The sequence below is a fragment of the Knufia obscura genome, assembly GCF_036327395.1.
Source record: "Knufia obscura strain CCFEE 5817 isolate CBS 148926 chromosome Unknown scaffold_11, whole genome shotgun sequence".
Classification (NCBI taxonomy): Eukaryota; Fungi; Ascomycota; class Eurotiomycetes; order Chaetothyriales; family Trichomeriaceae; genus Knufia; species Knufia obscura.
The window spans coordinates 822,517-844,915 of record NW_027042697.1 but is presented as its reverse complement, the minus strand read 5'-3'; the positions used below and the strand labels follow the sequence as shown (position 1 = coordinate 844,915).

General features: G+C 51.4%; 12 protein-coding genes across 12 annotated transcripts; 6 read left to right on the top strand and 6 right to left on the bottom strand.

Moving 5' to 3' along the window:
* Positions 1-24: 24 nt before the first annotated feature.
* PMZ80_008616 (uncharacterized protein) lies at positions 25-680 on the top strand (the record flags this gene model as incomplete). The annotated part of the gene is made up of 2 exons (XM_064877015.1): positions 25-142; positions 193-680. The coding sequence occupies 2 exons, from the start codon at positions 25-27 to the stop codon at positions 678-680; spliced, it is 606 nt and encodes a 201-aa protein (XP_064727402.1).
* A 475-nt stretch (positions 681-1,155) lies between these two features.
* PMZ80_008615 (uncharacterized protein) lies at positions 1,156-1,704 on the top strand (the record flags this gene model as incomplete). Its single annotated transcript, XM_064877014.1, has 1 exon — positions 1,156-1,704. One exon carries the CDS (start codon positions 1,156-1,158, stop codon positions 1,702-1,704), a length of 549 nt encoding a protein of 182 aa, XP_064727401.1.
* A 1,770-nt stretch (positions 1,705-3,474) lies between these two features.
* On the bottom strand, positions 3,475-4,551 carry PMZ80_008614 (uncharacterized protein; the record flags this gene model as incomplete). Its single annotated transcript, XM_064877013.1, has 2 exons — positions 3,475-3,727; positions 3,773-4,551. The coding sequence occupies 2 exons, from the start codon at positions 4,549-4,551 to the stop codon at positions 3,475-3,477; spliced, it is 1,032 nt and encodes a 343-aa protein (XP_064727400.1).
* Positions 4,552-5,005: 454 nt separating this feature from the next.
* Positions 5,006-6,504, bottom strand: PMZ80_008613 (uncharacterized protein; the record flags this gene model as incomplete). The annotated part of the gene is made up of 3 exons (XM_064877012.1): positions 5,006-5,393; positions 5,438-6,274; positions 6,344-6,504. 3 exons carry the CDS (start codon positions 6,502-6,504, stop codon positions 5,006-5,008), a joined length of 1,386 nt encoding a protein of 461 aa, XP_064727399.1.
* A 1,164-nt stretch (positions 6,505-7,668) lies between these two features.
* On the bottom strand, positions 7,669-8,538 carry PMZ80_008612 (uncharacterized protein; the record flags this gene model as incomplete). The annotated part of the gene is made up of 1 exon (XM_064877011.1): positions 7,669-8,538. The coding sequence occupies one exon, from the start codon at positions 8,536-8,538 to the stop codon at positions 7,669-7,671; it is 870 nt and encodes a 289-aa protein (XP_064727398.1).
* Positions 8,539-9,433: 895 nt separating this feature from the next.
* Positions 9,434-12,016, bottom strand: PMZ80_008611 (uncharacterized protein; the record flags this gene model as incomplete). Its single annotated transcript, XM_064877010.1, has 1 exon — positions 9,434-12,016. The coding sequence occupies one exon, from the start codon at positions 12,014-12,016 to the stop codon at positions 9,434-9,436; it is 2,583 nt and encodes an 860-aa protein (XP_064727397.1).
* Positions 12,017-12,288: 272 nt separating this feature from the next.
* PMZ80_008610 (uncharacterized protein) lies at positions 12,289-12,990 on the top strand (the record flags this gene model as incomplete). Its single annotated transcript, XM_064877009.1, has 1 exon — positions 12,289-12,990. One exon carries the CDS (start codon positions 12,289-12,291, stop codon positions 12,988-12,990), a length of 702 nt encoding a protein of 233 aa, XP_064727396.1.
* Positions 12,991-13,022: 32 nt separating this feature from the next.
* Positions 13,023-15,562, bottom strand: vps16 (Vacuolar protein sorting-associated protein 16; the record flags this gene model as incomplete). The annotated part of the gene is made up of 2 exons (XM_064877008.1): positions 13,023-13,271; positions 13,319-15,562. The coding sequence occupies 2 exons, from the start codon at positions 15,560-15,562 to the stop codon at positions 13,023-13,025; spliced, it is 2,493 nt and encodes an 830-aa protein (XP_064727395.1).
* Positions 15,563-15,848: 286 nt separating this feature from the next.
* On the top strand, positions 15,849-16,943 carry PMZ80_008608 (uncharacterized protein; the record flags this gene model as incomplete). The annotated part of the gene is made up of 1 exon (XM_064877007.1): positions 15,849-16,943. One exon carries the CDS (start codon positions 15,849-15,851, stop codon positions 16,941-16,943), a length of 1,095 nt encoding a protein of 364 aa, XP_064727394.1.
* Positions 16,944-17,054: 111 nt separating this feature from the next.
* PMZ80_008607 (uncharacterized protein) lies at positions 17,055-17,945 on the bottom strand (the record flags this gene model as incomplete). The annotated part of the gene is made up of 1 exon (XM_064877006.1): positions 17,055-17,945. The coding sequence occupies one exon, from the start codon at positions 17,943-17,945 to the stop codon at positions 17,055-17,057; it is 891 nt and encodes a 296-aa protein (XP_064727393.1).
* Positions 17,946-18,284: 339 nt separating this feature from the next.
* PMZ80_008606 (uncharacterized protein) lies at positions 18,285-19,073 on the top strand (the record flags this gene model as incomplete). The annotated part of the gene is made up of 1 exon (XM_064877005.1): positions 18,285-19,073. The coding sequence occupies one exon, from the start codon at positions 18,285-18,287 to the stop codon at positions 19,071-19,073; it is 789 nt and encodes a 262-aa protein (XP_064727392.1).
* Positions 19,074-20,439: 1,366 nt separating this feature from the next.
* PMZ80_008605 (uncharacterized protein) lies at positions 20,440-22,223 on the top strand (the record flags this gene model as incomplete). Its single annotated transcript, XM_064877004.1, has 4 exons — positions 20,440-20,548; positions 20,603-21,188; positions 21,233-21,535; positions 21,581-22,223. The coding sequence occupies 4 exons, from the start codon at positions 20,440-20,442 to the stop codon at positions 22,221-22,223; spliced, it is 1,641 nt and encodes a 546-aa protein (XP_064727391.1).
* Between the last annotated feature and the right edge of the window lie 176 nt (positions 22,224-22,399).

Sequence of the window (22,399 nt, the reverse complement as noted above, 5' to 3'; positions counted from 1 at the left end):
TATAACCAACGACGTCGCGGCAGAATGACTTCCCACAGCTATGGCAAGAAGAAGAACTCCATCTACGGCGCCCTCATACTCCGCTCCGAACATTTCGAAGACACCGCCAAAGTCCTGGACAGCTGCATTTACATCATCAGCTGCAATGGACGACAGCCTGCTCTTCGCTATAATGCTTACCGCCCTGAAAAGGCAAGCAGACAGGTTCATTGGCCGTCTCTAGATTCTCCAGTCGGGTGTACATCAAGATCCACAACCCAGCGACGTGTAAGTGCCTAGCTGAAGGCAAAATCGACGTCCAGATTCAGCAGCCGTGTCTCGCTGAAGAGCAAAACCCAAACAAGCTTGCCAAGCCAGGCGCGAATATCTTCGCCTCGCTGTACTTCTTGAGGCCAGACGGAACAATGAGAAATGCACTTGGTCAGGTGATCACGGTCGAGGACAAAGACGGGGTCCAGCATGCCTACATCTCTGGGGATCGGACTAAGCTAGGTGATATCGTCGCGATTGGCAGCACTGGCGGACCGGGCGGAGACACCAAGGATGAAGACGACATGTTCATGAAGATATTGGACTGGCCCGCTGAGATGATGGATCGTGGCAGCGGTGATGAGGAAGTGCAGGCAAGGAGAACTCACTCGTACCCTGACCTACTGCCACCGAACGACACAAATCGTTGAAACACCAGTGATCAGATTGTTCTGTGGGACCTCAGACGAAAGCTGATTGAAGCCACGATCATTGCAGGAAATTGTTCGTTTACTGAGCAGCAGGCTTCACACTCGCTGAGTGATAGTATGGACGCGGTCAAGGCCACCAGGGATTAGAGAGTGTCGTGGGCTGCAAACAAGATCGATGGACGCTTTTATGACTGCATCGTCACGAATGCATTATGCAACCAGCGTCACGTTGAGGAACAACCGCAGCAGCAGTGCAGCCCGCATACATATCACGAGCCAACGACAACGACACTTTCATACCGTGAGAGACTTAGGTACGACTGCACGACTTTCATCCTTCCACTCCTTCCCTGATATCTGCCACGCAGCAAGACTCGTCTTCATCTCGTCTAAACACTAATTCCAACCCATTGTCGGTCATCGAAATACTCAGCTACAAAGTCGAACCCTCTATAACATCTCAACATTGAACAAGATGTCTCGATTCAACTACGGTGCCCTCGCACTTCGCTCAGAGGACATAAGCGACATCACCAAGACAGAGTACATCAGCTGGAACATCTACATCATAAGCTGCAACCTGAAGCAACAAGCACATAGCTACAGAGCGATTCGATCGACAACTCCAGGTGAGAGCCTCTCGCAGATCTCAAAGGTATACATCAAAGTACACAACCCGGAGACTTGCATGTGTCTTGCGAAGACCAAGCTCGACGTGCACATCCAGCAACCTTACTGTGCAGGCGAGCAGGATGAGCACAACCTCGCGCACCCTGGGGCGAATGTCTTCAATTCGCTATATTTCAGGAGGAAGGACGGGACACTAAGAAACGCTCTGGGTGGTGTCATTACCGAGGAAGTCACTAAGGGCGATCGCGAGGCTACTGCGTACGGGAAGAAGCAGATTGTGAGGTCGAAGGACTTGGTTGTAATGGTCGGTACAGGTGGCGCTGGAGAGACTCGTGGGGCGGACGAGAAGTTCACTAAGAAGTTGGACTGGGCGGCAGGGATCATCGGTCGTTGAGCTATACTTAAGTCTTGGCAATCACGGGCACGGAAAGGAAGCAGTGGAAGTTTGGCACAGCTTTGATTCGGAATTATGTCCGTGCGCTATCGGCTATAGGAAGCAAGAACGATCCCTAGTGCTTGCTACTCGAAGGCTCAAGAGACCGGGCAAGCATGATGCAGCAGCAGTGGCACCTGCCGCATGCGTTCACATTCGATTTGTGTAACATCAGCTACAGGGAGCAGGAGCGGTCTATGCGGTTGCTACTTGCGATACGCGGGGATTGAATAAGCGTAATGCGAAGAATGCCGGTCATAGTGTAGAGAGAAATGCTTCGTTTGGTCCCTCTGTCGATTGTAACCCTGACGTCTTATGCCTTCAGCCCTATCGGAGAGCCACCATCGCTACTCCATTGCAAGCTATATCTGTTCATACTTCTCATTCATAAGCAACCTACTTAACGAGTTAGAAGTCCACGGCTTGTCTGACGGATCTGTCAAGGTCCCTAAGCTGCCGCTTCAAGACCAGTCTCTGGTCCTCCAGTTCTGCAATGTCCGCGAAGAAACGCCTTTCTAGATTGAAGAGGTAGAACTTTGCCCCTACTTGACATCACCTTCTCAAGTGCACTGAGGTCCGTCTCGAAGCCCACGAACTTGATGGACCGGCAGCGGAGGATCCGACATGGCGCAGTGCAAGTCTCCTCCCATTGTTTTCTGCTAAGCTGATTGGGAAACACGCTTGGAATGGAGCATGGCTGTATAGTAACGTTCTTGTTCAATAGAAAACCTCGCGTCGTCCGGCATACAATGTAAAAGTCTTCGTTCGAAGGGAATTCTACTGTAAGATGGATGTTCTCGACCTTTGAGAGGCTGGTGAAGTAGTCCTGGAACGAGCTCAGACGTTCCGGATCAAGTGTATTCCTCCAACGAGTTTGAAGATCTTGAATCAATGGCAGGCCGCGTCTGGACCCGAGAGGGTCAAAAGCCGGCTTGACTATCTCGATCCGTGCATCAGCGACGTAGCAAAAGAATGGCTCGAACCAGTTGCGGGGTTGCCTGAAAATGAACTCGAGAGTGTTTCCTCTATACAGGATTTCTCCAGCTATTTGGTAAAGTGATTGGCAAGATGCAAGTACTTGGGAAGAGAGGTCAAGTTGGAGCTTCACCTTTGGCGGCTTAAGGCTATGATGTATTTGGGGCGACAACAATGGCTTGATGGGCCGCTCATGCTTATGTAACAGACGAAGAATCCTTAGCAGAAGCTCCGTAGGAAGCTGTAGTAGACGACTAGAGTGCTGAGGGGAGCATGAGTACTGGAAAGGAGGTGAAGTGACTGGGCGGTGTTTGGGACCCATGTCGGACAAATAGCGGTGGATTGCTGTGGTCGCTGTCGTCTCTGCAGTCACAGCGAAGTATTCGATACTGTGTAAAGTTAACTTCTGTCAGGCGGAGTCGCTATGGGAAGGTGATGTTGAGATTGTGTAGATCACGGCACACGACTCATGTTCAGGCTCCCATTGCGAGACAGTCAGCACTAGTCCTAATCAAGCATGATGTTTCCTCGACCTCCCAATGCTGAAAGACGACGAACTGGCAAGCGCGCCCGAGCAGCAGCCTGGTAATCAGAGGGAAGAAGAGAAGTCGCACCCGGTGTGCTTGCTCAAGCCGAAATCCAGACCTGCGGCGTACAGCAATGCTCGGCTGGCGAACCGAGCTGATCGGAGCATGACCGTGCACATGTCCAACGTAGCGGTAATGCTTCTGACAGAAAGACCGTCGTCTTCGCGCCTTACGTGCCTTCTGACGCCACAGTGACCAAATTTTCCTCTGGCACGACCTTCTCATCACCCTTCACTTGCCGCTTGTGCTGCAACATCCACTTATACACCTCAAGATCATTATACGCAGCCGTCCAGCTATCATGCATCAGGTCAGGGTACCTCGAGAATTTGACTTCCGGTGCCTCAGCCCGCTCCAACGCACGAACCATTTGTTGAGATGCCTTCAGCGGGATGATGTCGTCTTTGTCGCCGTGATGTACCCTGGAATCGTTAGTCAATATACCTCATGACGGCAGGGGTACACACCATTGCGGAACATGCGAGATCAGACTCGCTCGTGCGGTGTCACCACCACCACAGATCGGCATCAACGTAGCGAATCGGTTGGGACTGTGCATGGCTAGATCCCATGTCCCATAGCCACCCATACTGAATCCATTCACATGTACCCTGTCGGTATCAATTCGATAGCGCTCGACAATCTCATCCAGCAGCGCAGAGAGTATCGAGGCATTCCAGCCGTAACCATAGTCCATGTTCAACGAAGGAGTCACGGTGATGAAGTTCTCCGCCAGCGTAGTGCAGACTTCAGCATCGACAGGTTCAACCGATTTATCGCCTTGACGTGTCTGCCGTGATTTTCGGATCCGCGCTGCAAGCGGGATATCTATTGATGGATCGCTGCCAGATTTGAGTTTGTCGTAGCATAGGATGACCTTGGGGATGCCGTGGCGGATCGAAGCGTAGGATTCATTTACGCCACGTTGGGACTCGCCCGCGCCGTGGAGGAAGAGGATTAGCGGCCATTGTTTGGTTGTGTCGGAATCGTAGGTAGGTGGAAGGGAGACAAAGTGTTCGTAGCCGAAGGGTGCATTAGACTTGCGCTGGTCGAAATACTTGAAGTAGATGTGTGATGTGTTGGCGTGAGGATGACCAGGGTCCTTGGGCACGCTTTCGCCGTTCTGCTCAGACATCGTGATATCCTTTGGCACGTTCTTGGGGCCTCGTTTCGTCGTGTGAAAGTCATGAAGAGCATTTGGGTTGACCTGAGGGTCTTCTTTGACTATTTGTATGGGTGGCGTCATCCTGACATAGCATATAACAAGGATTGAGGACCGGCATTGGTGCGGAGTCGCTTATCCGACTTCAACTTTTCCACGTTATAGGTGCTTGGGATCTCGATTTCAGGCATCGAAGGTAAGGGAAAACCCAGAACACATGAAGGCCGACTGTGCTGAGCTGACACTAAAAGCGTTATGATGTGGGCCCGCCAACAGTACGACCTCTGAGGTCATTCCGGAAAAGAGATTCGCCGTGCTTGGCACCGCATTCTGCTTTACAGTACTATCCGGAATGGGCGAGGCCGTAGGAACCAGACAAATTGGAGGAGGAGCAAACCGCCTCCGCGTAGTGTCGCAAAGGTCAAGTGAAGAAACACATGGCCGTGCATAAGCTCTCGATTGACGATCTGCCGATAGTCGCCCTGAGGAGGTTGTCTGTATGCTAACAAGCCCGATTCCTCAAGGTCGCCAGTCGTGCCTACCGGACTCCTTTCCTTTTCCGCAGCCTCGCAATTTCCTCCGGCTTGCCGAAAGCGGGATGCGCCAGTCCTGATGTGTCTGTGGTTAGAAGCCCAAACTGGAGCTTCTGCTTACCAATGGCTCGATGCAATGGCTGTGTCGCAAGATTCTGCCCCTGCGCCAATTCGTTCAAATACGGATTCCTCGTGGCGAACAGAATGCCCGAAAAGGTGGTACTATGGCTGACACCGTTGCTGAGAAGGGAGTAGACCCCAAGGCAGAAAATCAATGCAGTCGCCACAACACCGGTTACATATGACGCGATCAGTGACCATGACTCGTAACGGAAAACGTTCAAAGATCTGAAAGTGGTCACATCCACTATAGCACTTTCATTCTGAGGTGCCCTGTCATTCGTTAGCAAAGCAGTGATGGAAGCGAAAATACTCACAGGACCGGACTGTAAGCGAACAAGCTGAATGTTGCATTCTGATACAGGTCTTCGATGGCGCGTTCCAGTGTGCCGCCAGGACAGTAAGAAGTTGAGGTATCGATGCTGCGGGACTCGGCAAGTTCGGCTAACTCCGGGCACGCCGCAAGACCAAGTTGAAGCACATTTGTTGTGGCTGTCAAGTAGTCTTGGGAACCTCCCACCGTTAGCTCGCCCACTAGAAGCTCCGAGACACTGTCAAACCATGCGCCAATTCCTTGAAGTGTTAGTTCACTGTCGTTGAAACTGGTAATGGTCTTTCGCAGAGGAAGTCGCTCTAAGAATTGAATGTCATTAACCCTCAGTTGCTGTGCGCCGCTCCTAAAATCGAACGTCATGTCATAAGTCGCATTCCAGGTTTGGCACGTGAAATTCCTGGACGCCGTCCGAACCCAAAGATCATAGTTGTTGAAATTGACAGAACTTGCTTCGAAGCTAGTCGCATTGTAGTAGAGCTCTGTGCTGGCAGCAGTGCTGTTGACCAGGAAGAGATCGTCGAACCTTTCTTGATCTTCAGGAGGAACATCGCCGCATCGTACTCTGGGGCTGGAGAAGCTGAGGTCATAACTATAGTTGGAGCGCGTTGCAGGCAAGGCCAAGTAGCTTAGACTGTATGCTGTGGCTGTGGCGAGGCGGATTGCGTCTTGACCAGGTGCAGTGTAAAAGCCAGCTCCCGTAACTTCGTATGGAATGGACTGCCATCGTAAGGTCGGAACTCCTTCTCGCAGTGTTGTGTTCACGCTGTGCGGAACAATGGTAATGCTAGCAGGTGGTGCGATGCTTGCTAAAGGGAGACACCTGGTCTCTGGTTAGTTATAATGAACCTAGCATCCCGGACGAGTGCTTAGGCCAGGGCTATTTACGTACCAGATGACAATAGCCACCAAGACACCTGCAAATGCTGACTTCCAAAGATCAAAGTTCAGAAATGGAAAAAGGTCGCCGAGAACACCCATGAGATCGTCGATCGCGCTTAGACTCATTGCTCGTGACCTCCAGAGTAGCCATGTATACTGCTGAAATGCCATGGCCGCGCTCGCCACAAGGAAAGCTCGGGTAAGAAATGCAAGACCTGTCCCTATTCGAACGGCCCATTCCTGGCTAAAGTCGTCGACGGCCTGCTGATCGAGTGATTGATAGTATACATGGTGGGCGATTGCGCAGCCAGTTCCCAATATCAAACACAATGTCATTAGCAAGGGACTTTGCCAACTGATCTTCCACTCTTGGGCACGTGGGTCAGTATTTTGACCGACATAGTCAACATTCACAGCGCTCCTAGGAGCCTTCGAAACGCTATGGCGAACCCTGTCCGAGGTATTGAGATCAATTGAGCTCGGTGGTGAGACCGAGGGAGATCTATCCACATGATTCGGTCGAGAAGGATGACCTCGTGATACAGACGATTGTGGGTGAAGGCGCGAGTAATTCATCGCTTGGTTTGTCGATGATGCCCTTGATGGTTACTAGTGAGCATAGGGTATGCGAGTACATTATTCAATTTTCACCTCGACACCGAGGCAGTCAGATAGCTGGTGATAGATGGTTCATGAACATGTTTCCGACTTCTGGCCCCAGTGTGCTCCCGTCTTGTGAAAGCCCTATTCTGGGGTAACATCGACCAGGGATCATCACTGGCGACGCAAAAATATTGGCTTGCATACGCGGAAAAGGCCTGACGTGGCCCGAGGATGAAACAAAGCAGGCACGTAGAAGACGCACCGCCGCTGTGCCAAGCAGTCTCAAGTACTCGGCAACAACATCGTGCCTGAAAAGCACAAGATAGGAAAAGATTGAAGGCGAGGGTAGTTCGCGGTTGCTAAAGATAGTAGCGCGTCTGGTTGGCGTCTCGGGCTAGTCTCATTGCGGACAGGAAGCAAAGGCGTGCAACCTGTCTCGCTTACCAGTAGTATGAGTACGTACTGTGACCGCCTGTTTCCGCTGACGCTGCCCGTTTTGAGTGAACCAGACGCAGAAAGCGCCTGTCGGGGAGCTGCGGCTTTCGCAGACATTTAGTCGTGCGTAGAATTGAACAAGTGCAGCGCTACCCCATACACAATGATACACGGGGCTACTGCCTGCGGACGCCCACAGTGTCAGTGTCTGCAGCTCTCCGGAATCTAAATTTCACAGCACAAATACCAGCCAAGTGGCCGCCCAGGTGAGTCCACCACAGGATGAAGTAAGCCTTGTCACTTCGCCAGCGCCCTCTCTACCTCATCAAAACCTGTTCGTTTCAACAATGTACTATCGAATGTTCCAACCGGCAGTAACGATCCATATCGCACCAGCATCGCATTGCTCCCACGCCAGATCTGATGCGGCGGATTCGCCTTCGACAGATCTCCCACCACCTGCGAAGCCCAAATGGTAGCGTCCATCGCATCAGCAGCCATGACTGCTCCCCCATCCTTCATGAGCGTCAAGCCTCCCGGAACAACTCGATAAATCGAGTCTTCTGGTAGCACAACGCCTTTTACTTCAACGTTCTGCATGATTCTGCTCTTCACGCTGCCCGTCATCAGAGCAATAACCTTGATGCCGAAGGGCTTGAGTTCGAGCCGCATCGTTTCGTTCAGGGCATTCGCTGCAGCTTTGGAGGCGTTGTATACCCCTTGAACTGGCGGCGTAGTGAACGCCACTATGGAGATGTTATTGACGATCTTTGAGCCTGGAGTCTTGAGCAGGAATGGCAGGAATGCTCGGCTGACCGTCGATAATGTCCAGACGTTCAGGTCGAAGACCTTCCGTGCTTCGTCTAGGTCGATGTCGACGACTGGCATGTTGTAGCCAGCTCCGGCATTGTTGACTAGCATGTCGAGCTTTCCCCCAGTTAATGTCTCGAGTTGTTTTGCGCATGTCGAGATTGAAGATGGGGAGAGTACGTCAAGTTGAAGCTCTTCGATTCCTGCATCACGAGTGTCGTTGAGTTTCGAGAGACTGCGGGCTGTAGCGATCACGCGGTAGCGGCTTGTACGGTGGAAGGCGAGGGCTAGAGCACTGCCGAGGCCATCATCTGAGCAGCCTGTGATGAGGACGATCTTCTTGGGCGGCGGTGGCATGGTTCGTCAGGTTAGGGTTGAGGGTTGATGTCTGACTGAGAGCGTTGCCCGTGACCGGGTAGAGTCTTGAGGTCTTTTAATGTAGCCATTGGAGCTTGCTCGGCCGTGTACGACAAGCCCCGAGGCGTTGCCGGGTTGGGGGCCTCGACTTCCTTCTGGACGAACCATGGGCAATTCTTTGAACTACTATGGTTCGATGGTGATGGTGGGTTGGCGGAACAACTCAAGGCCGTCCAGGACTACCTCTGAAGCGGTCGAAAGAATGACCGACTACCCGGTACGACATGTTTCGAAAGACGAACAGGACTGCTCTGACTGCTGGCTAAGTAGGAGAAATCTAGCACGAATGGGCTGTACCGTTCGTTTGCGCGGACGAAAGCTGCTGTTTGAGGTTGCAAGCGAGCTGTCCACATCGTGACAGATCGCGTGCTCAGGCTGAAGAATCATTTGTACTTCTGATAATGTATTTGGAATCTGGTCGTGAAGTATGTAGCATTCCCGTCTCGACCCGCTTGTTCGTACTTGCCAGAAATTTCAGCCGGGTACGGACGAACAGTTGGACCGGCTCGTGTTGATGCCAAATAAGAGACGTCCTTGAACCAGGCATGCTGTTTTGGACTCGATGTCAGGTCGAACCCACCTGAACACCGCAGCAAATAGCTCTATGCCCGGGTCTTGTACCCAAGTACGAATCTGTATCGGTGGGCGTGTGCTGCCTCCGTAGGAAGAGGTGGCCGAAGCGATGAAACCTTGATTTTGTGTTCTGTAGTGACCATAGAACAGGAGGCGTGTGGGGGAATGTACATGCTGGTCCTGCAACTGATCACATTGTTGGTGTGTTCATGTTCGCTATGAGTATAGTCACCTCAATCGGAGATTTTGTCTTGTACAAGAACTACATCTTAGACCTGATGCCTTCTAATCTAAATTTTACATCTTTCAACGCCTTCGTGGTAGGCTTCCAGTCATCGAATTGCTGAAGCAACAATGACGCTTCATCCTGTAGATCTGACTTCACAAAGTCTTCCTCCAGGATGCCACGCATAGCAAAAGGCAAAATATACGGATTGTTACCACTCGAAGCAATATCCCGCTTCGTCAGAGGAACGCCAGGCATTGATGTCGTTTCTAGTGCAAATGCAACAGCAAGGTCATAGATCGCATCGTCTTCGTAGAGTCGTGAGTGGCCCTCCCCTCCATAAAGGCTTCCGGCGAGTGGTGCCGACAATTCTTTGATGAGACCGTGATCCTGAACGCCCAGATTGCGGAGTTTTAACGCGAACGCGACAAGATGAGAGACGAAATTCGGGGCATGGACGCGACTGTCGATGCTGACAGCCCGATAGATATGTGGATGTGATACGGGAGCGAAAATCGAAGACTCGAGCGAGACGAGCTGATCGTCTATGCTTCCCACATACGTCAGTCGAACCCCGAACCTCAGCACGTCGTCCAAGGCAGCCAGGTAATCTGTTGAGACTTTACTAGCTGGGTCTGAGAACTCAAATAGCTCGCTCGCCGAACCACTAATCCACCTTGACTTGTACTCGGGGAATGGGCCCATACTGACACCTGCCATAGCGCATATGCCAACTCGAGCAGTACTAGCGATGCAGCCAAAGTGTATGAGCTTTGCGACTAGGATTGTTGCCACTGGGACACCTTGGCTGTGGCAGGCGATCATGACAAAATCTGCTTTGCGAATCTCATCGATCCAATTGAGAAGTAGCTTCCACAGCAGATCTATGCGCTCTGCGATTTTGCCTTCACCTTCTAAAGCAGCAGTCTTGACCTGGCATTCGTAGCCATGATTCTTGGTATATCGTCGGATGGATTTAGCAGCCATATCAGCAAATTTGATAGAAGTACCTGTTGGCCGACCAAGGACAGACTGTATGAGTGGTGCAGGGAAGTAGCCATGAACTCCTATTGCTAAAGCGCTCTTGATTCGAGGGGGATCTTTGACGAGATTCAGGTGTATGAGGTCTGGGTCCTTCGCGGAGTAGAAGAGACGTGTTAGTTGCTGGAATAGCGAAGGATTTTCGGGAATCTTGAGAGTTTGCTGCAGAGATGGCAGAAGTAGAAGCTCAGAAGACTTTTTGGGCGGGGCCAGAGACGCTGTTCTTGATGCTTTTGCTTCGGCTGGTGCAATAGCTGTTGCCGTGGCACCTTTGCTTTCAATTTTCGTTGTCTCAGCGGTAGTCTCCACTTCCGATAGCTTCGAGGCTCTGCTCTCTTTAATCTTGTTCTTGACTCTCTTGCCATCCTTTACTGTTTCTGCTTTACCTGCGGCATTTGCTACGAGGGATGTGCCTCTTGCGTCAGACTTGAGTTCTACTGATGCACGTCTTGGCTGGGTCTCCGAGTCGGTGTTCGCTACCGCCATCTCTCCTTCCCGAGGTGCGTCCTTCAGAGATCTCGTCTCGGCTGGCTTGTCGCGTGACCAGAACACCCAGGCTGAAGATTTGTTTTGCCCTTGCAATGGTGCATCTGGCAACGATGATTCCGCATCAGGATTCCCTTGCGGTGGTTTGTCCTTCAGGCTGGGGTCTTCAAGAACAGCACTGCCACTGCCCGTACCCTGGCTGTCTGCAGGCGGAGATGTGATTACAGGAGCTGATTGAGACGCTAATGCATTGTTCCATAATGGTAGCCAGCTCCGCCGCTGGAGGGCTCGTGTCGACGGTGCCTGCTCTGTTGACTTTGCTGTAGGTTCGTTGACCACCTTCTGGTCCTTACCCTCTTGCGCAGTTGCTTCCACGCTAGCTGGTGCAGATGGTTCTTGCGCAGGCTGCTCTGTTGGTGGGCTTGCATCCTTGGGCTGTTCAACTTTCGTGGTCGGAGATGCTTTCGCCTGTCTCCCGTCGCCTCCAGCCAACCATCCTATCCATGACTGCGGTGTTGCCGATGGCTGGACGTGCTCTGCCGATTTCGAGGTGTTACCTTCGTCCGCAGTAGGCTTCGCACCGTCATTTTCTTGCGGACCTGCTGATTTGGCAGCGGTCTCTGCAGCCTCTTTACTTAGGCCCTCATCGCCCACCGGTAATGGTACAGCTGCCGCCTCTTCCTGTGTATTCCTCCTCTGCGGCATAGCGTGATCCGTCGTTGTAGTTGCATCAACTGGCAGAGCCTTGCTCGAGCTACCCTTCCCCAAGGTCAAGGCAAGCGATGACTTCCTCGACTGAGTGCCGGGCTTGCTGGTGACCTTATCTTCGATGGCTGAAGCCGTCTCGGCCGCGCTGCTACTTGCTGAAGATATGCTTTCCTTTGCAACCTGTGTTATCGGTGCTGCCTTCGCCTTTCTCGGCCATGTTCTGCTATACCACGAAGACCGATTGATCGATCCATCTTGGCTTGGGAGGGACGTTGAGGACGCTGGACTTGGGGTAGGCTGCGAAGCACCGGTACTAGCAAGCAACCGGGCGTCAGCTGGTGGTGATAGCTTCTGTCGTTTTGCGGTTCGCTCTGCAGGCGCCATGGGTGGACTTGCTCATGACTCTGACATGTCGATACCTTCCTAGGCAGTGGTAAATGTAATCTCTGCCAGCTGCATCGTAACTTCTGTGATACCACGGGGGCTGGTCACGATCCGGATTTCACGCGTGGCTGCCTTCTACTACGTCACTTTTGGCCTCAGGCAGTAAAGCATATCGATAAGCATTATCTAGTGCCTAAGGCACGCAACCACATGCGATTGAAACATTTTGTGAAGCGAACAATTCAGCTTGTGCGATAATAGGGGATTACACAATGGCAAAGGCAAGGGCAACTCCGCTGGACAACCCACGATCTCGAGCCTCTCGCCGAGCTACATCCCCATCACTGAACACAGACAAGTCACTGAAAGAGGCACCACGGGCATCCGATGCGACGCCAGGTCTAGCACCCTACAGAGGCGCCGGCATTCAGAAGAAAGTGAAGAAGAAGCACCTCAGCCATGGACAGCGTGTTCGCCACGAGAAGGGCCTAGCCAGAGGAGAAGCAATTCAGGACCGACTGGATGTAAAAGTTGCAGAGGCAAAGTCAAGACTGAAGAAGAGGCAGAGTCGAAGGGCACTATGGGAGGAAGTTAACGTCGACAGCAATGAGGAGGTCAGAAAAGCTATCAAGGCGCCTGGCAGATTTGAGGTGTTGGATGAGGACGATGAGCTGAAGGATGAAGTCCAGGCCTTTCCTGGCGACACTGAGATCAAAGTTATTGGTGGTGTGCAAGTGCCTGCATTTGCGACTGGAGAGGCTCTCAATGTTGCTGTTGCGCCGATTTCGATGAGCAACGGCAAGAAGCCTGGCACGTTTGGGGTAACGCCAAACAGTAACGAAGCACCGCCACTCATGCCAAGCACGAAGAAGCCAGGCACATTCGGAGTAGGAGGGAAATTTGAGCCAAGTCAAACCGAAGGCTTTGATTCAGTCCAAGCGAAAGAGCTTGATCCCATTGATGAGATCACTTGAGTATGTTGGTCATCATGTTCAAGGCATAACAACTACCTCCGTGGTCGCAACTGTGTAATCATACGCTCAATCTCGGCAAGTTGAGGTCCTGTCGCCTTATCCCGCAGCAACTCGAGAGTATTCATATCCTTGGCCTTCAAAGCTTCTTCGCCGGCTTTGTTAACCAGGCCACATTTTACCCACATGTCGATTCGCCCTTGCGGCTTTAGGTTTGTGCATTTGGGGATGAATGACGAGGCAAGACGAGTGTTGCCAGCACCGAGCACCTCGTTGTAGAAGGGCTATCGAATGATCAGCATTGAGCACGCAAAAGTGTAAAGCGACTTACCTCCCAACCAATTGGTGATTTTCGGTTCTTGCCAATTTCCTCAACTTCGCCCCACAATCTCGCCGCAACCAAAGCACGAAGGCGAACCCACCACCACGTCTTTTCTGGTACCTTGAATTCACTCTGCACTTTGGCAGCCCGCTTGCCATAGCCAGATCGAACAAGTCGGAACATCGTCTCATTGACACTCAAACCAACATACGAGCCGCTGCTGTCTGTGATATCCTTGTCGAATGCTTCCTGCATCTTCAACAAGACGCTCGCCTCAGCCAGTCCTTTCGTATGCATCACAGCGTTTGGGTCCTTGGCGTCAGTGAGCAACCTGCTTGCTAGTTTCAGCTTGTCAATAACTACCTGCACCTGCGGTTGTTCCATGGCTTCCTCCAGAAGCAAATCCGAGCCTTCAACTGGCCGGTCATCTTGGTAGTACATATCCTTCAGTAGCTCCTTGTCCTGGTCGTGTGCAGAAGCCTCGATGAGGTGCGCGGCTAGGGGTCTGCTGTTGACGGTTCTGAAGAATGTTGCCAGCGGCATCTTTTGTTTGAGATGGAGCAGGACGAACATGATCAGGTCCGAGTCGCCTGACTCAATGGCTTTATCCAGCGCAACCTCATCTTCTTCCATGCTCAGTAGCAGCGGTACCTGCTTGCCTGCTCTTGGTTCGTGGTTCAGAAGTGACGTTGCTAAGGTGCCTCGACCTTCCTCGTAGGCCGCACGTGCGATGATCTCGAATGATATGCCATGTTTGCCTTTCAATCTGTCGACTACGATGTCTCTAATGTTCTCGTCGTCTCCGCCTGATGCTTTTACTTTTTGACTTGCCCAGTGAACATATATCTTGTTCAATGGTAATCGCAGGAATTCTGACAGCTTGATGGCAAGCAGATATTCTCGTCGGTGTATGAGTCGCGTGATTAGTCGGTCTGGCCGCAGTTGGCTATATTGTGTTAATGTCAGAGGTAAGCCTACCTGGTGGTCTCGAACAGCGTTGAGTACGCGTAATGTCTCGCACATTTCCACAAACTCATCGCTACTGTAGAGATCGAGCACTGACTTGCCAAATGATGCCGCTCTGAGAAGCTGTTTCTGTAAGGCATGATCAGACTCCTGGCCTGCAGCTCGAATGCATGTCTCCACAGCCTCTGGTAGACTGGCTTTGATCCGCTGTATGTTTTCGTCTGCCTTTGGAGACTTCTTCTCCAGCAGGTCGATCGAATCGAACAGAACCGACGAAGCCGAGGTTGCGCCCAGCTTAAAGACTTCCTCGCACTCGTCCGGCACCTTATGCAGAAACTCGCAGCTCTCCGATGTGATCAATCTGACACCATCCACATCAGGCACAACGTGCACGATGTCGTCGTAATAGTACTTTGCTGCTGCTCCATTTGGTCCAACCATGTGTATCTCGTCCTCCCAGGCTAGCACTACCGAGTCATTTCCACACCAGTAGATCTGATTTGGCGTTGTCTTTGCTTTCGAGTCGTACTCGCTGTACTTGTTCTGAAAATCGCTACCGACAACCCATACCTTGCCATCTTCTGTAAAGAGTGCTGCGAATCTTCCATTCGGAGATACGCTGATATGCTTGAACGGCCCGTCGGACAGACCTCGATCTTCAGCCTCGCTCACATCAATGACATAAACCGTAGCGCCGACGGCAAGTAAGGCCTCAACACTTCTGCTCAATGTATGTACTGGAGGTATCAGTGACCAAGCATGAATTTCACCCTCCGGCGCACCAGCCAGCAACCTCGGACGCGGCTCATCGAATGAGGTCACAGCAACCAGAGCATTGTTTTTCAGTAGTGCCACGAAACCATGGCTCCAGAATCGCACACTGTTCACGCCGACGTCTTCAGCTCCATGGCCTAGAGAGTACGGCTGAAAGTCACCATGTAACCCGAAGTAGACGTGGAACGTGCCGTCCTCAGCGACAACAAGCAACCGTTCGTCCTCGCTCCATCCCAAGCCCTTGATGGGTCCTTTCTCCCAGTTGAGCTTCGAAATTAGCTTGCCCGAGCAGCTGTAGATGTCAATACTTGTCTTGTTCGAAGCACCTGTCCGATAACGCGTAACTTTGCTCGTGTCGCGCCACAGTGCAAGGGCGCCTGAAAACGGAGCGCCGACGCAATGGTAGTTCTCAAGGTCAAGGTCTTTGTCAAAGGTCGAGGTATATAGTGTGATTTTGCGATAGAATTCTGTGCCGATTTTCTCCCAGCCAGCTCTGGGATTGGCGAGGGTCATGACATCGGTATGCAATTCTATGAAGATGGTAGAGCGAAGACTGTCCGAGGATAACAAGCACCTCACGAGTTGATCAAGGCTAACCAATGGCAAGAGCAATAGGTCGTCGCTGCCTCCGGAGTAATGTTTCACCGATGCAGAACCACGCGCTAGCGACTTCTTGTTTGTCCTCACATCATATTCATTGTTCTTTCCTTGTTCATCACGACAATGTCTGAGGTAGCACGTTGAACACGGACTACTGAGAGCTCTGCATACTCAATCACGCCATGACCAAATTGAAAACATGGAGGTCCAAAGTCTCCTGGACAACATTCAGGAGCTATCTGACCTGGAGCTAGGGGTGCTTCTCAGCTTGATAGCACAGGGTCACTGTTTGATGACCACGGAAGATGATCTCGTTGATGATCTTGCGAATGAACTATCTCTGATCGCTTCAGAACGCTTCGGTCTGTCTTACGTGGTTCTCGAGCCGGAGGACCTGTGCTCGGTTGATCGCTTCGGCGAAGCAATTCTCGAAGAGACAGGAACACAGTTCTCCGCCGAGAACGATCCACAGCCAGGTTCTTTCCGAGCTCGGTTGGCAAATCTGGACATCCGAGCTGCTCCAAAACTAAGCCAAAGGTTGAGCCGCGAGAATGGCAGATTCGATGATAGGATGGTCAAAAATGTCATCATCGCTAAAGGCTTCAACTTCGCAGACGAATACGTGCAGGTCCAAACGATCGAGATCATTAACAACAAGCGCTTCTTCTCACGTACGACCGTGCATATTGCTCCCAAAACATTCCTCTTTATTCCAATTGTGACAGCCTCGTCGAAGGATACCCACCTCACGCCGCATTTGAATGACCGCTTGTTCATCTCGCATTATCATCATCCGGATCATGGCTTCGCCAACCTCGAGGAACTCGACTACTCTGCCGTGTCAGATGACAGTTCCGGCCGGTCCAGGCAGCGATCATCGTGGGAATCGACACAGAAAAGCAGGCTCATCTCCAAAGACGTCATCGATAAGGTCCGGGCTATGGGCGAAGCGGCTGCGATCACACCAGAAGTCAGGCGCTACCTGCAAGATATCATTACTTTCCTTCGTATGGAGCGAGGCGTCGACGGTGGTGTAACTCCACGTGCAACATCACAGTTTGTGGCACTGGCGAAACATCTTGCTCCGTTGCATGGCGTTGACTTTGTTACACCATCGCTTGTCATGCTGGCAGCGCGGAAGGTCTATGCTCACCGGATCATGATAGCAGAGCCTGCTAGGGAAAGGAGTATGCAGTACGGAAGTGATCCTGCAGCTGTCGCAGAGCTTCTCCAGGACTTGACGCCTCAGCTTGTTATTGAAGAGGTCCTGAATACAGTGCAGTGTCCAATCTAATTCTGTTACTAGGCGGAGGATTTCAATTAGTCGAACACGTTGCTGGAATGGAGAGGATGAAGAAATCAGTTTCATTATGGCTAGAGCTTAAAGACCACCGTTGAGGTGTCCTTAGCTGTCTAACTCCATACCGCTCATCATGTTGCTCAGCTCGAACTGTGGTGCAAAGATGTCGCGGTAGAACGGCCTTGCATGCGCAAACTTCGTCAATTCCTCCTCCTCGACAAAAGGCTGAAAGAACTCCTCAAGCTTGTTGTCACCGATCCAAGCGCCTGCACCGAAAATTGATTCGTACTCCTCTCTCTCCTGCGACACCTTCTGCATGTTCTCAGTACTCTCATACCTCCAACACAATGCGTCCCAGACCGTTGATTTTACTTGATGTACATGTATCCTGGCAACGAGTTCTTGACTTGTGCGTGATGGACCTTTGTACAGCAGATCAAGACCGTGGTGCTCTGCAGAGCAGTTGATCAGGTCTCGACCAATCTGCACCAGTGCTAGCCATTTGATGTCGACGCCGTGTCTACTGCGCAGCTCTTCGGCCACTTCCAGCAACGGTAATCTGTCGTACACGACTCGATACTTGAGATGAAGGTACACTGTCTGCGTCAAGTCGCCCCGCCATGCATCATAGATTGTCCACGGCCTGGTTCCGAAGGTGTCGAGCGCGGTCTGATGAGGTTCGTCTCGACGCTGGACTTTGTACGGATCACCGTGTTCATCTATCGTTCGAAGGTATTCTCCTAAGTTATTGTCAGCATCGATCGCCACTCTCCTGTACTCGTCGTTTTCTATCAGCCACCGACGAGGAAAGCTCTCTGGGGAGTTGGGTATAGCTTGTTCTTCTTCGGGAGTGTCATCGTCTGATGCATACGGGGTCCGCTCACCACTGCTGTTCGCGTCATCCATCGAGATATCATGCATAGCCCTTGCCAGGTTAGTGACTTCGTCAGATACTTGACTCGCTGGTGGGCGGGTCCTTGCTTGTGAAGCGCTCATTGTTGTTATTGGAGTCAATGTTTCGGCGCAGGACTGACTGCGCGATTTGTGTTGGTAAGCTTCAACCTGATATATGCACTTTGGTGGTGCGGCGCGGAAAGGTGCTAAAACGTCACAAGTGTATTCACTCGAGTGAAAGCACGATTTGACAAAGCGCCATTCTTCGAGTGACTATGAATTCCGGCGCAACAAAGGATCGACACCACTGTCGCTTTGTCGACTTCAGCTTCTATTGTCTCTTGGCCGCACGTCTGGCGCGTACCAGCTCTTATGCCCTCTTAAGTCCTTCGAAAGCCTGGTTCGAGACGCGTTCTTCTTCTCACAATTATTTTCACAAGGATGAATCAATTACCACCAACGAGAACGGCGGAGCAACGGCTCGTTCGGCAGCTCGAGGAGATGCAAATCACCACTCAAAATACTGCCAACAGCCAGGGAGGCATGGATGTTGATCATCTTGCTGCCGACCTAGGTCAATGCTTGCTCATTGCCAAGCCAGCCTCAATTGCTTTTGACCAGTGGTCTGTTCATCACGCCCCACCGAATCTACTCAACGAGCTCAATTTATGGGACTGTCCGAAGATTGTTTGGCACGCACATGAATTTGTCTGGCCGACCCTGGAGTGGGTGAAGATTCGAAGGTTCGAGTTCAACCAGGCTTATTTCGACATCTTATCAGAGTACCAACGAGTGACGAATACCTCCATCCACTGGCGAGCGGTGCTGGAAGCTGGCCGTGAGCTGATATATGCTGCCTATCTTGCCTATGAACATCCTGACCATCGTCGTGTAGTTGAGGGAGCTAGCGTCTATCGTGGTCCGTCTCGATCACAAAAGGAATTTGACGCACGAGTGCAAATCTGGAAGGTGAAGACGGAGGTCTGGGAGGCCACGATCCGCTTCGCCAATTCAACCCTCCAGGATGCTGTCCAACTCGTCGAAGCACAACTCGATGACGCACTCATCAATGAAAAGAAGCATGGTCTTTTCGAGCCATGGCAAGAATACGCTCCTAGTAAACAGCTCAAAGATCAAATTGAGCATACCCGCCATTTGCCTAATCCGTTCGACCCAATTCTCCTCGATGGCATGACGATGGCGGATCTGGCACAGATGGAGGATGCGTAAGGGAGCAGCCAGCTGTTCAAGTGTTCGTCTAGTTGCTTTCAGATAGCCTGTAGTAGATGTTGTTCAACGAAAGCAGGGGAAGTTGCGAAAATATGCATCAACGCAGACAGTTGCACCGGAGCAGCATCTTGAGCGTAAAATTTTCATCTCTACATACTTCTCTTTATAATCAATGATTCTGATCTCGCTATTGTATAACGTCGTCCCCACCACCGAGACACATGCTTTTGGCTGGAGATTTCCTGAGATGGCAACGTAGCCCTTCAAGTCCCGAAGAGTCCAAGGTGGGCTTGTGAGGCGTCCTGGCACTTCTGAGCAGAACTTCTTTAGGCAACATAGGCATGCCCGGCTGCTCGCGTTAACGTTCCGGGGTGCTCCGGACATCGCCGCTCTTGCCCTGCCACTGAACGGACTATCCCGTATCTTCAATAGCTACAAAGTACCAACATCCATCGTGCTTTTGAAAACAGCTGAACTCTGACTGAACTGGATGCTGTTCACATAGCGAATACAGAAAAAGGTGGTAAAGAACTATACAGAACATGTCGGGTTTCATAGGCGTGGTAGTCTATGTGCATCATCGAATGGCAGTTTTGATATTTGTTCCTGGAAATGAATTTGTCGAAGAATAAAAACAGTGCATTATATCACAGGCAGTGCGTTTGTTCCTTCCCTAAGTTCCCTTGCTTGCCAGTTCATGATGATTCTTGTATGGTTTAGCCACGAAGCTGAGCTGCGTCCATTCAGTCCATCCGAAGCGCCGACGGCCTCGACCTAGAACGATCCTGTCCATGGAGGATGTGATGGCGCTCTTCCTCGAGGTTCAACGAGGCACCCCCATATCTTGACTACGGTGAGATCTTAAGCATATTGACGCCTTCAATTTCGGTCGGTAGACCTCGGCCCCGAGTCCCTGGGCAGAGCCCGCCTTACACCTCATCAACAAATCACAGATTGTACGTTCTTTGAAATATTCCAGCGCTGGTTACCCTGAGGACCGACTGTGAAGAGTGTGAGCACTTGGTCTAGGCAACCATACTGGCCTCAGCTGCACCTTGCTAGTAATATGCGTCGAAAATGGGTGTCAGATCGGCAAAAGCGTGTGAGAATTGTCGACTGAAGAAAAAGCGATGTGGACCACCTTTTCCTTGTGAGATGTGCGCCAGGTCCGGGTTGCAATGTATGGTCAGGGAAAAGGCAAGGTACAGCAAGATTCATGAGACTAAGTAACATCATTGCTGAGGCTCTACCGTCCAGACCACTGCGGACATCAACACGAGGCTCAATCGCATCGGTATCACGGCCGGCTTCATCTCGCTCAGTCCCTTCATCTGCAAGCTCGCAGGCTATAGAGGCTCAGTTGCCAATGCCGAGTCCGTATGGCATACAACAGCATCATCTGCGCAAGGACCCACGCTTCGAAGACCCTTTCAATGCTATCAGAGACCTTGTTCTCGAGGAAGCCTGGCAAAGAAGTTGCGAGTACCGGTCATGTATTTCCCAGCCTACCTACTGACAAGTATTCGCAGATTGCGAGTGCGTCTGCGAGCTCGCCGAGCCCCGCCCGCCTGTCTTGAGACGCTTGAGTACTCTTGAAGGCCAGACTCGCGCGAATACTGTGTTAGCAGTTTCTCAGATCACACGTACCGACGTTGAGCTCATGCTGACCGAGGCCGATGAGTCACTGGGTTCTTTGACCGAGCTCATCGACCTGTATCAGCTCAGACAAAACGTACACGACCTTTTCTATCGCGCTCCACAAGACTCAGGTATGGGCGACATCGACCTGCCACCAACCGATGTGCCATTGGACCAGGTCAGTCTTCTGTTCGCGACTCTGGCTCACCATAATTTTCTCAATCCTAACCACCAAGTCTATTCTGCGTTTCTTGAATTGTCCGCAATGATGGTTGATCTATACACTGGCAAGTCGACTTTCGACCTCGTTCTAGCCTTGTTCATACAACATGCTTGTTATCTTCGGACAGGCACTGCTAACAGAAGCCGCGCTCTTGTCGCACAAGCCGTGCAAAACGCTCATGACCTTGGAATGCACCATCACAATGAGGACAGTCGTCCTCTACAACTGTATCTTTTCATAGCATTCGCTGATCAGTAAGTAGGCTCACTTCTTCCGCCTCGGGCCTGACAAGTAGTAGATATTGCGCCTTGACTCATAATACTGCACCATGTATCAAGTCGGTTCAGTGGCCTCTCAATTTATTTGACCCACTGCTGGAGACACATCCACATCTTCGCAGATTAGTGCAACTTGTCTCGCTGAATGGACAGATCTTGGACAAGCTGCACCACCAGCCCTTCACATATGAAAACGTTGTGGAATTGGAATCTATGATGGCAGAAGACTCTGCAAGCATCGGCAGACCTGGTCCTACTCAATGGCCTCGTCCAGAGAAGCCTGGCTCTCTCTATGAGACGCTTGTCAAGATTCATATGCTTTGGTGGGTGAACCTGAAATCCGGATGTATGCCGATACTAATCTATAGGTCTCGTCTCACTCTACGAGCGCCGCTCCTACGTTCCGGAACACACTGGATCTCTTCCCTTGCAATCTGCCACGGTGCAGCACAGATGCTCCTATCCATCTACTTCGAGATATGTGAACCCGCAATCCGGACCATCACGACATCCGCCATCAATACCTATGACGATTCATTGAAGCGGCAAATACAAGAAAGCGTCAAACTACCACCTACATGGCGACAGGTTCGTCGCATCACCACTTCCACAATGGTAATACTATATGCATTTTGGAAAGGAGAGACATCCCACAACGAAGCCTGTCGTTTCTGCGCCACCGCACTCCTGCTCCTCGAGTTTCAGCGCACAAGATACGGCCCAAGCATAGAAGAAGCCACATCATGTATCCGAGAGCTTGCAGAGACCAGTGGCTTGTCTCTCCAACCTTTTATGAAGCAGCTGGTTCCAGAGGCAAGCGATGAGTATTTGAAGGCAGTCTTCGATAGCACTTTCACCAGAGGAAAAGCACAGCAAATGGAGCTCTCGCCAACTGCGCTAGATGGACTATCTCTGCCGGGACCGTCGTATGCTTCGCCTTGGGGAGGAGGCGCATTTGACGATTTTTCGGATACTTTTCCAGCTTATGATTTCTGGAGCTTCCCGCCTTGAAAGCGCCTATAGAGCTAGGGGAGTTGCTCCAAGGCTGTTATCCTCTGTCACACTCTCCGGATACGTCGAGGCTACCTGCTATCTGTTATGGACACCAGATTGAACCTCTTCCATATATCGGACTAACACCCATAACCTGCTGCAAGGCTGTGTCGGAACGCATACCTGAAATTCTC